The 12,231-nt window shown below is 51.2% G+C and overlaps 1 protein-coding gene across 2 annotated transcripts in view; it reads right to left on the bottom strand.

The window, feature by feature from the left end:
* The window catches only part of FAM120A (family with sequence similarity 120A), a 96,830-nt gene that overhangs the window by 27,949 nt on the left and 56,650 nt on the right, over positions 1 to 12,231 (bottom strand). For both annotated transcript variants that reach the window (XM_043567331.1, XM_043567330.1), the window contains exons 8-10: positions 10,821 to 10,908; positions 8,469 to 8,696; positions 6,037 to 6,211 (exon numbers count right to left, since the gene is read on the bottom strand). In XM_043567331.1, coding sequence (XP_043423266.1) covers positions 6,037 to 6,211; positions 8,469 to 8,696; positions 10,821 to 10,908 — 491 coding nt within the window. The remainder of the gene's footprint in view (positions 1 to 6,036; positions 6,212 to 8,468; positions 8,697 to 10,820; positions 10,909 to 12,231) is intronic.

Genomic DNA, 12,231 nt, shown 5'->3' with positions numbered 1-12,231 from the left:
TCCCAGGAACATCCATTTCCAGGGTGACAAACGGCTGCCTCTGTGTACACGTATGTGCCCCCCCCCCCCCCCAGAATGTGTACAGCCCTCCCCGGCCCCACCCAGGACGGAGGGCTCGGGCTCTGTGACTCCACTCACAGAACAAACAGATGAGAGTGGCCAGCTAACAGTAAGCCATCTGGGCTCTTAAGTCTGCAGAAAACACTGGTTATATGGGGACTGCATATGGGGACTGGGGTATTAAGAACACAGTGAGCATACATGTCTGCCATTCAGGCAAGAGCAGTGGGATATAAAAGCATGTCCATGACGACTCCATTTTAGAAAGACATGTTCAAAGATGTGACCTCACGCCCAGAGGTCTGCAAAGCCAGCTGCTATTGGTGAATAAACCCACGCCACCATCAACAAATACCCATCTCGGCTTTTCCACTGACAAAAAAAACTCACCATTTCAGGCAGACTTGAAAACACTCAACATGAGATCATCTTCCTTTGCTTACGCTAGAGCAAAAACCCCAAGGTATCTGTTTTCTGTATTAGTAGAGGCTACTGCACCTCCTTTACAGAAAGTACCTCTGCAAAACACAATTTGGGGACATAAAACACTATTACACCTAAGCTGTCCGTGAGAACCCGTTTCCATCAGACGTTAACCACGGTCCACGGTATCACATATAAACACATGACCACCAGCTATAAATGTTATAATGCCGACTTGGGATCCATCCCAGACCAGGAATAACGAAAATGTTTCATTCTGCAAGCCAATTTCAACCAAGCGGTGGTGGCTGCCTACGAGCCACGAGATGAAGGACATCTCTGAGCTCAGTGCCAGAGCACCGTGAGCGCTGGCCACACCGGTCACCGGCCCAGTGTGCAACACAGGTGCGGCTGAGGGGAAGATGGAGACAAACACCCCCCACGACTGCAACCGGCTGGACCTCTGGTCTCTATGCGGGCGTGTGTGCAAATGTGCATCGGGGGCTCGGGGCGGGGGCGGGGGGGTCCTGGTCTACCTGCTGCGCTAACTAAGGTCACAGAAAAACAACAAAACCACACATATATGTAAAAACAAACTCTGGTTCCTTCACATCAACGCAGATACAGAAAACTGGGCACAATGGCGGCTGTTCCTTCCTTCTCGTGGGACACTGCCATGCGGGGTGGTGGGGTCCAGCTGTATCTCCACTTCCTCGTGCGAACAGGTGTGGGGACACCCTCCAGGACTCGTAAGCCACAGACCACACACAACGTGTGGTTACAGACCATGCCCGCAACTATTCCTGTCCTCACTTTCTCCACATACATCATTCCCAGGGCATCAGAAGCTTGGGAGTTCAAGGGCCTATGACAAATACTGCTCTGAAAAAGTGCCCCACAGCACTGCCACCGAACACCCCCCTGAACACTGCCACTGAACACCAGCCCACAGCACTGATCCACAGGCTCGGGTACTCAGAGGTCTGTGAGGAAAAGAGTTGGTAATGTTACTTCTGGAAAGCTTCATAAAATAAAGAAATTCAGATTAATATAAACAGCCTTTGTAAAATCATGGAGAAAATGTTTATGATAACCAATTTCCACACATTCTAAAACAGCACACTGACGTTGGCCATATTAAAGTATTTTGTTTTATAATATAATCCATGTGGGGATGCCTGGGTGGCTCAGTCGGTTCAGCGTCCGACTTCGGCTCAGGTCACGATCTTGCAGTCCATGACTTCGAGCCCCACGTCAGGCTCTGTGCTGACAGCTCGGAGCCTGGAGCCTGCTTTGGATTCTGTGTCTCCCCCTCTCTCTCTGCCCCTCCCTGCTCATGTTCTGTCTGCCTGTTTCAAAAGTAAACATTAAAAAATTTTATACTATAATCCATGTGAACCAATTTAATTTTACTCATTTTTCATCAGCAGTCCCAATTATTTGACACAAAATTTCTATAGCAAATTGGAACACAAAAAAATCCATGTTCCCTTTGGCTTTTCCTGATGATTTATAAAATGGAGACTCTGGGGAAATCCTTTCTAAAATAGTACTCAGGTACATAAACTTGCTTCCTACAGCCACAGATCCATCTCCTGTGTCTGTAATTTACATCCACTTGTTTTCTACAAGCCTGTCTCTATCATTTACTTAATTCTGAGGTCCTGGGGAGTCTTTTACAGAAAACAGAGGCCAGTTTTCGTAAGTGGACAATAATTTTAAACTGTGCACAGCACAGAACTTTACCTCCTGGGTTTTCTCCTCATCAACTACAGCTGAGGAGTCTTGTTACCCTGCAGTCTTTTTGGAACCTGACCCTTTCTTCCAGCCCCTCCTGTTCCCCTTGGCCGGGTGAGGGGCAGCTGAGGGGTGCCGCCAGGAGGCAGCCAGGCCAGAGCCACCAGCAGGCCAGGAGCATCACGCTCCAAGCCTCCAGCCCCCAGCCGGGGCACCGGCCCCAGGCCCAAATCCCAGCAGCCACAGAGGCAGCTCCCTGGTCCCGCCTTGCCCCAGAGCAACTGCGCTGTCCCCATCCAGCACCCGGGGCAAAGCGCTTGTGCCAGGTCTGTGGTCTTCCGCTTGGCCTGCTGGAGGGGCCTAGAGCCCCCGATGGTGACTGCAAGCAGCTTACTGTCCTAATGAACAAGATCCTGATGAATTTCCTAACAGTAACACGATGGAGACCAGGGATGGGCACACAGAAAATAAACTGCCGGCATGTAATTCAGTATGACTTTCACAGGCCAGAGTTTTAGGGACCTGAGAGTGGATGTCCTGTTTTAACCATATGATGACTTTAGAAAGGAAGCTTGGCAAAGTCACACGAGCACTCGTATGTCATGTACACTGTATGGGATGTAGACCGATTGAGAGACCACATTTCCAAACGGATATAGGTCTTAAATGTGACCAGAGCTCAGTAATTCTAAACAACCCTGTAGACTTCCACATGCTCTCGGACTAGTCCTCTGACAACAAAGCCATTCTGGGGAAGCCCAGTGGTCACGGTGAGCCTGCTGAGCCCACACTGGCATGCACAGCATGCTGACACCGTGCTGGATCAGGAGCCTCACCTGCCACAGGAGGCGGGCTCACCTGGGACCCACAGAATGGACGGCGGGACCAGAGGGCATCTGAGAACCAAACCTGCCCCAAAGACCTCACAGCACACAGTCAGTGCTTTCAGAACTCCTGCAAAATGACACTGACCTCATTTCATCCGCAGACAGTCTAAGAGTGGCCATAGGTAAAACGGGGTTTTAACAGGCTCCTCTGTCAAAGCTCGCTGACCGGGGCCTCCTGAGCAGCTGCCTCCTTCCAGCACGACCAGCATTATCACCCTCACCTCATCCAGAGTCCCAAGAACTTGCTTCCTAAGGACACTGAGATGTAGTCACTTAGGACACAGCTCAGGCAGGAAGTCCACGGCAGGGGTGTCACCACACTGGCGTTCAGAGTCGGCTGGCATCTAGGAGTGGGCCTCAGGAAACGGTCGTGGCGCAGTGTCAATGAGCCGCGTCAGGTCACCGGTGCACATTCGTCTCCTGCACAAGGTTTGCTCCGAGGGAACGGACAGTGTTCGGGCTCAGCGCTCACAAAAGCTCTGAAGGACAAAACTCTTCCCTGTGGAGAGCTAGCACTCCAGTTAGCGGGACAGCCGGCAAACAGCAGCACGGATTACCGACATAAGAACCTTCTCCATAGGCTGTTTTCCCTTATTAATACGACCGAGGCATGAAACAAATCCACAGGTCCCCGAAAAGACCAAACAGGCCTGGGTTCCAAAGCTGCTCCTGAGAGAGCGAACTAAGACCTCTCTACTTGTAAACTGAGAGGTCAGATGGACAAACCTCTCCACCTAGAGGTCCACGGTTCTCTGTAACGCACATTAGTCACACACTTGTCTGGGTACCACCGACGTGCCAGGGCTGCCTCAGCTCCACGTAGGCAGGGGCACCCCTCTTTTCCCGCTGCCTCAGTTCGTCACCTGTCCCTACCCAGCCCATCCTCCTGAACAGAAATGTCACTCTTACCTCACCTTCAGTGGCTTGCCCGTGGTCACTGACGCAGAAGTCAGGACCCACTTTCTTTCGTCACTTGAGCAGAAAGACCGCGGCACGCTCAGCACCAATATCCCCCAGAACGTCCACCGGTCCATGCACCCCCATGCACGAAAGCTTCAGGGCTGGCAGAGCCCATCTGTACCATCCCCCCACCCCCTCCTCTCTTCACTGTCCTAGCCCCGAGCCCTGACCTGTCCTCCCTCCGCAGTGCCAGATCCCACCACATGGGGTGCACACACACCCTGCCTGCAGCACAGTGCGCTGCTCTCTCTCGCTTATGCCCAGAGGGTGCTGGTTTGTGCGGTGAGCGCTGTCCCGTGCCTCCTGGTCGCCTGCTGCCTGCCCACAGGCCAGCCCGACACCTGCACCGCCCAGGGTCACAACGCACGCACAAGGTGGAGAGCAGTTCTCATTTCCCACCCATCCCCCACACCCACAGCTCACCGGCAGCAGAGAACCCCCAGGAAAGGAGGGGCGCGAGCAGAGAACACCCACCCACCCGGACTGCTCTACAAGGCTGTGGGCACTGCAGAGGGGACCCATCCTGGAGATCACCTGAGGGTCCCAAGCTGTGATCACTGAAAACTTCCAGGGAAGGTGCTAAATAATAGTAAGTGTGTTTCTGGAACAGAAGCAAATGAGGAAAAGACCGGCTTTTACCACCGAAGTCAAAACGGTGCGCTGGAGCCAAGCACATGGCAGGAAGTGGGGCTGCCCAGGGCTCTGCAGCAGCTGGCAGGCCAGGCCCAGGAGAGAAGCAAGGGGCCTAGGGTGCTCAGGGCTGGTGGACACTGGAGGGGAGGTCACAGCTACGGGGCCCAGGTGGCCGGTGCGGAAAAGTGGCTGACCCTGTGCAAAGTGAGAAAGCAGATGCGTCCACCAGGAACGTCCCGGCCACGCAGAGCCGGCTGACGATGCTCGGTGTCTCCCGTGGCACCTCCAGCCCCAGTCAAAGTGGCAGATGTGTCAGCAGGGGCTGCAGAGCTCAACGGCCATCCTCAAATGGCCTCACTGACAGAGGCTTCATTTTTTTACAGAACCACATTTTGGCACGGTAATCAGAAACAAGACATCAGGATCTACAGATCAAGTCTTCAAAGTTGCCAGAATCTCTCCAGGTTAGAGTCCAAAGGTAAGACCCACTGTCACCTGCGTCCCCGAGTGCCACCCGACTGCAGCACGACCAGGCCCACGCTGCCCCAGTACACACGCAGGGGATTTGTCCCCAGACAGCCTGCGCTGAGGGGATGATCTGGTGACCTACTCTCCACAGCTGAGGGTATTCTTAATTCAGACTGTACATTTTGGAAAACTTTCCTATATTTCCTAAGAAATATACAGTGACTTTTACACTCCCTACGTTAGCAGATAAAATTACCCAGAACGGAAAGGCACAGTTCTCCCCGAGTATTCCACCGGCCCACTCGCTGGAAGATGGAAAACACGCGCTCTGACCTCAGCTTTTGCCAGCATGTCAAGCAGCACCTTGTGTCCCTCCACTCCACTCCCCTCCACCCCAGGGTCGGTCGGGTACAGCCCTGGAGGGAGACCGCTACCAGGACCCTGTCTGCCGCGGGCCGTGCGCAGTGCGCAGGTACGTGCCACCTGCACAGAAGCAGCTGCAACGCGGTGAGGTCTTCCCCGGGAACACAGACTCTGTAGTCCGGACGCGCCTGCGGACACCAGAGCGGATGCCACTGTCGCCCTGCCGGGACGCGCTAGCCACGGCGAGATGGCGCTCGTCTAGACCGTTTCCAGCTCAATGTCCAGTTTAAAGTGGAAACGGTTTACCAAATAGACACCATGACTGGAATGTTACTGAGGAAAACAGCCCGGGGCCTGTCCTCCTCTCCGAAGGGCCCCGTGAAGCCCACCGTCTCACGTGGGGACGCTCAGGGCGAACTCAGTCACAATCCTCTAAGGCTTTAGAAAATGCACAAGAGATTACGAGGTACCGAGGAAAACAAACAATGGATTTCACAGTACATACATTCTGGTGGAAGTCTGTTCTTTCTAAAAGCAAGTCTCTCAGTTTTCTTTCTGCTTTCTGCCAAGCTAAACAGCACTCCGTAAACATACTGGCGAACTGGCCTATAGAGCAGGGCGGCGGGAGGCAGGTCTTTGCTGGCTTCATCTTCAATAGAAACAGCAATTTTGATTTCACCCTTTGCATGGAAGAAAGCAGAATAATATTGCACATTTTTCATGTTGAATTCACAACAAACTCACAGAAATATACTGTATTATCTCCAGTTAACGACATTGCAATTCCATTCCACATCAATGCTTAACCACTTGTGTGCAGCAGGATGTTTAGGGAGTTCATTAGCAGTTGTCAAAACATATGCTCAGAGAGTCAAAATAAAATCTATGTGGTTTCATCCTGAATCTGGAACCAAAGCATAAGAAACCACAGACGATCCCCAAGTCTTTGAAACCATCTAGACAGATAACAGCAGACAACAAATAGAATAGAAAATGCTGAGAACTTGCAAACTTTACTATGAGTCATGAAATTCGTAATTTTTAATGGCCTATGTACAATCCAAGAAATGAGTATCCTGAAAACAAAATGGTCAAATTGTCTTCACTAAGCACTTCCGTAAAACACGGCCACGTGCAAGCACGGTCCCCCTGCGGGCACTCTCTTCAGTGCTGATTTGCGAGGCTTTGGCACGTGGCCGGCCTCGGCACAAGACGAGGGGCCATGTGTCCCACACCTTCGTGGGGGCAGGACCTCTGTGGCCCCGTCTGTCTCAGATGTGCTAGGGAGTCAACATACATCAAGAGATTCGGCAGGAGTTTTACTCAGTTGTATTCCTAATGTAAGAACGTCCATATGACCTCCAATGGCTGTTAAATTTATCGATACGTATCTTTCAAGAATTCCATAGTATTTGCTCTTTGTTCACATAAATTTAATTTCAAAATTGGTCTCTCCCTATCCTCACGAAGCCGGCACCGCTGTGTGGTGGGCACTCTCTCCAGGCCCCTGGCTCGGCTGGCTGCCTGCGTGAGCATGAAGCCTCGCCCACTGAGGACATCTTGGCCTGAAAATTTAATACCAGAGCCACGCAGCTTGCAGGAAACGGCGTGCTTGACAGTCTAAGCTTTCCCTAACATACAGAAAAATTTTAGGTGGCATTTTAAAATCTGAAAAGATAGTTGTTTACTTTTGTCAACTACAGTCACTTTATTACTATTTGCCCTTGAGACAGATCAGTGAGTGGTGGAAGAGGACAGGCCACCTGTCACTCAGACCGTCCCCAATCAGACCACAGCGGGCAGGGCAGAAGCACAGGGGTCCGGGACCTCACAGCCCACACAACCCCACGGCACAGGGCGCGATTTCCCCCGAACCTGGGCCCCTTTAAACTCAACAAGTCCTTCTCCCGCGAGAGGAACTTTCCACTTACCCTTATAATATGCGTTGCCCCTGAAAAATAAAATGTTTACTTCACAACCATAATCTGAAAAGCGAAAGCATACGTGCAGACCCATAGCAAATAGTACGTGAGACTTGGAGGCAACCGTAATTTAAAAATAAATGAAAGGAGCTGAGTTACTGTGGTGCCCTTTGACTGATACAAGCGAGCGACACTCGGGTCGGCCGGTTAACGGTCGCAGCCACGTCCAACTGCTGTGGGGCAGGGGGCTTCTGACTTACAGACCCTGCTTTACAAACCACAGATGGATTGCAAAACAGGGAGAAAAACATCTGATGATCTGTGGTGGTACAGACACCAATGAAAAGGTGTTAAAAATACAGGATAGCAATAAACCAATTTTACATGAAAAATCTGGTCACCAAGGTTACATGTTAAATTGTGGGTCCAGGGTTATAAACACCAACATAAAGACTACAAATCACTGAGAAAATTTAAATGGACACATAGATCCATTCAAGACACCAGGATTCAAAACCAATGCCACGCTGGATGTATATTTAAGCGTACATTTGTTAAGACGTTACTCAAGTGGAATTATGACACTGTGTAAACAGAAAACTGCATTTTCTGACCGCTAACGTGTTACACAATCCCGTACTGGATTCTCTGTTCAGTGCCACAGAAGCTGCACTCGACAAGCAAGCCCTCCAGCGGCCACTCCAGAGGGGCACTTCCAGGACACATGACAGAACAGGTTTTGTATGTGACATCAAATTAAACCTAACATTAGAGCATCAACACGGTGCAAGAAATGTTGAACTTAGAAATAAATTTACAAGTCAGAAGATAACACGATGTGCCATTAATTTGAAGTTTCAAAAGTATTTTATACCAAATGGAAGGGAAAGTAAGATTTTCCCAAGTTCTCCGACTGCATTTACTGGTACACATTTCCGCCCTTTCCAGGTCTGGGAAGCAGAAATGCGTTCCATTTCAGATACCTGCCTGGTAAGACAGAAAACGCCCGCCGTACCTTGGTCAGGACGTGGAAGATGTAGGGGTACATCAGCCCCTTCTTGTGCCGATGCTCTGCCACTCTCAGGACCTCAGGTGCCACCGGGGGCAGGGGCGGTGTGGTGATGTCCATGTGGTTCCGTGTGGGCATGGACAGCAGGCACGGGATCGGCTGCACAGTGCCCATCTGACTCCCCTTCCCTTCAGCGAGCTGGCTGCCCGAGGAGGCCGTAGACGAGCCTTCTGTCTGCAGAGCCACAGGCAGGGGAAGCGGGGTTGGGAGGGAACAAGTCAGCTCATGTTTTCCCTTCTTTCACCGTGCCCCTGTGCAAAGGACCACTCCCCAAAGACAGGGATGGGAGCTGCCCCCTGAGCCTGGGGGGGGGGGGGGGTGCACCTTCTGCCGGGTGACCCCCCTCACATGACTAGTACCCAGGGCCCCCGAGGGGGGAAGTGGCATTCTGTGGTTGCTGACCCCTGGGAAGCCACCCTGTCCCACCTGCCCCGTGTGGCCCATGTGGCCCATCCATGTGATTCAAGTTCCGTGGAGGCCCTGCCTAGTGCCAAGAAGGCAAGGTCCTCTGCCCAGATGACAAAGCGGGTGCCCGGAAAGGCGGTGTCCCTGCCCAGCAGTGCACACAACAGGGGCTCACACCTACTCCTCACCACCACGGCCGGCAGGGGGAGAATAAACAGAAACCCTAACTTGGCCATTCTCGTCTGTCATTACAAAGCCCCAAATTAAGTAGGCACAGGAAACCATTTACCAAAAATTAAAGCAAAAAACAAGCTAATTCCATTAAAACTGAGGAGTCAGACCTACATGACAGAAATATGTACACAGTAAAACACTATGAAAAAATACCCACTCAGTAACAACCAACCGCCAAAACAGAATGTGTGTAAGCTGCACAGGAGAGAGTGAGTGGGGGACTCAGGGATGTAGGGTGGCAGGCAGCAGCTAAGGACATGGAGGGCAAAGGGACACCCTTCCTGTTGTCTTTATAAACTGTAGCCAAGTCCAAACTGTTTGCTGAGACCAATTATTATTTGCACAATAAACGGAGTTATTCTTTCTCATGATAAATGCTGGAAATAATAATTGCATATTGCTTGACTTTGTGCCAATCTAAGGAGTACACATTTCTCTGTTTTGATACAAAACGTTATTCTTTACAATGGTATAGAAGTGCTTAACTTTATCCTTTAAAACACAAAGTACCAAAACTGGTCTTAAAAAAAAACTCAAGGAGGGGCGCCTGGGTGGCGCAGTCGGTTAAGCGTCCGACTTCAGCCAGGTCACGATCTCGCGGTCCGGGAGTTCGAGCCCCGCGTCAGGCTCTGGGCTGATGGCTCGGAGCCTGGAGCCTGTTTCCGATTCTGTGTCTCCCTCTCTCTCTGCCCCTCCCCCGTTCATGCTCTGTCTCTCTCTGTCCCAAAAATAAATAAAAAACGTTGAAAAAAAAAATTAAAAAAAAAAAAAAAACTCAAGGATAACTCATAAGTGTTTTCTATACTCTCCATTCAGAATATAGACACAATAATAGCTAAAAATTTTGGAAGGTGCTTTGCTAAAAACCAGCATCCAGCAAGCATTTCTGTTGCTTATTGATAGGATAACCCTTCAAAAGCGAGAGTATTTCAGAGTCTTAAATGAATTTCCTACATTGTGTCACCTTGTGCAGAAAACAAGTGCACTCCTGCTAGAGACAGGCACATCCTAAGTGACCGCATGTGGGAACAGACGTGACTGTAGTTAAAGGTATTTCTAGATATCACTAGCAACAGGCAGAGGCAGACCAAAGGGGGAATGGAATTTACTTTATTTTCATCTTTAATGTGCACATCCCAAGTGATTTCTCATTTAATCCCCACAAAACCCTGCAGGAGGTGAGGACTCTGCAAGGCTTTGGGTCTTGACAAAAGCATGTGCCAGCAGATGGGAGGATTTCCACCAGGCCCTCAACCCGCCCCGTGAGACAGTAGGATGCCCCCCGTTCCCCTTCCCTATCTCTGTGACCCCCTCCCCTCACATCTATGACCCTATCCCTCACACCAACCTCTATGAACCCCTCCCCACCATGTTGGTGACCCCAACCCCCCGACACACTGACATCTGCGACCCCTTCCCCCATACCAATGTCTGTGACCTCCTCCCCTGCACAGACATCTGTGACCCCCACCCCCATGTCTGTGACCCCCTCACCAATGTGACCCCTTCCCCTCCCATCCCCAAAATGTGTGACACCCCCATGCCAGTGTCTCTTACTCATAACATGCTTTAAAAGAGAGAGTACTCTGCTTTAAACCAATTCCTAACATCACAGGCTCAAAGAGTCAGAACGTGAAGGAATAAATGCCAACCCACTACCTTTGTTTGGTCTCCTGGGTCTCCCCGTGCTTGCGGCTCTGAGTGGTTTCCCGTCTTCTCCCAGCCAATTTTGTTCCCGCTGATATGGCTGAACATAAACAAAAGGAACATGGTTACTGAATGGCGTGGGCCTTCCACCACAGTAGCCCATGTGGAGCCCACAGACTCGGCGACACCTCAGCTTTACTGACCTCGCCTCCCCCAACAAACCACCTTCGGAGACAGCCCTACGCTGGGGGTGCTTTCGGCCTACTCGGTTGGGCAGCAACAGCCACTCCCTGGAAGAGGAAACACAGAGCACCTAACCCAACCTCAGCACCTGCCTCAAAGATGACAGGGTGGGCCACAGAGCGGGCAGCACAGCCCTGCCTCCAAGGAGTTCAGTCGTCTTGGAGAAACAGGATAAAACAATCACACTCCACTGAGAGATATCAGGCAGAGGAGGATTAAATGTTATCTGGCTCGGATATTCCTCATCACTCATAAATATGTGTAATGTATCACGTGCTGAAACCAGACACGGGGCGCCCGGCCTGTTCTCTGAGAGGCCCTGGGAGCGCAGGGACGTGGCCCAGGAGAGGGAGTGCGCTCAGAGAGTGGGCGGCAGAATGGGATTTGGGGGACAGCTTCCACTGGAAGGCAGTAAAAATCAGGGTGTGGAAAGGGACAGCGGGAAGAGCACTGAGCATCTCACAGGCCAGATTGAGGTATTCCAATCGGCATTTTTTTAAAAAACTGTAGGTTGTGACCCATTAGTATCTCCAGAAGAGTTCAACCAGCATTTTATAAACACTGAAATGGAACAGAATGCAGTAAACGTGGTACACATGGCATTATTTCATAAACGTTTTTGTTCATCTGTAGACCGCAGACCACAACATAAACGGAAGCTCACCACGGGCTCGGGGAACGGACAGGATCTCCCCGCAGATGGGCCTCCCTTGCCTCCTGGCAGGGCTCCTCCCCCCATCCCTCCCCACAGGGCCCGCGCCCAAACCAGCTTCTGAAATCAGTGCTGGCCACAGGGCAGGCCAGGGAAGAGCGCAATTTATTGGACCTGCCTCCTAACAGACTCAAGTGACAGATTTTTTTAAGACCCACTAATTCTCCCATCTTCCAACAGACTTCATGTCAGTTCTGCTACTAAAAAAATAAAATAAAATAAAATAAGCCAAACCAAACCAAACAAACAGCAAAAAGAAGGAGAGAGGAGGAGCAGGCGCCCACAGTAAACAAGAGGCCCCATGCGGCACCTCTCAGAGCCCGATCCGGCTCCTCGGTCCCAGCCATGTGAAGGGACACTGCACAGCTGCCCGGCGTCCAGTTCCTGGTCCTCTGCAAGGACTCAGGGCGACCAGTGCTCGGTCCGAGTCACCTGTACCCTCTGAGGCCACAGCTTTGCAAGACTAGA

The sequence above is a fragment of the Prionailurus bengalensis genome, chromosome D4, assembly GCF_016509475.1.
Source record: "Prionailurus bengalensis isolate Pbe53 chromosome D4, Fcat_Pben_1.1_paternal_pri, whole genome shotgun sequence".
NCBI classification, from domain to species: Eukaryota; Metazoa; Chordata; class Mammalia; order Carnivora; family Felidae; genus Prionailurus; species Prionailurus bengalensis.
This window is presented reverse-complemented; position numbering and strand designations above follow the sequence as displayed.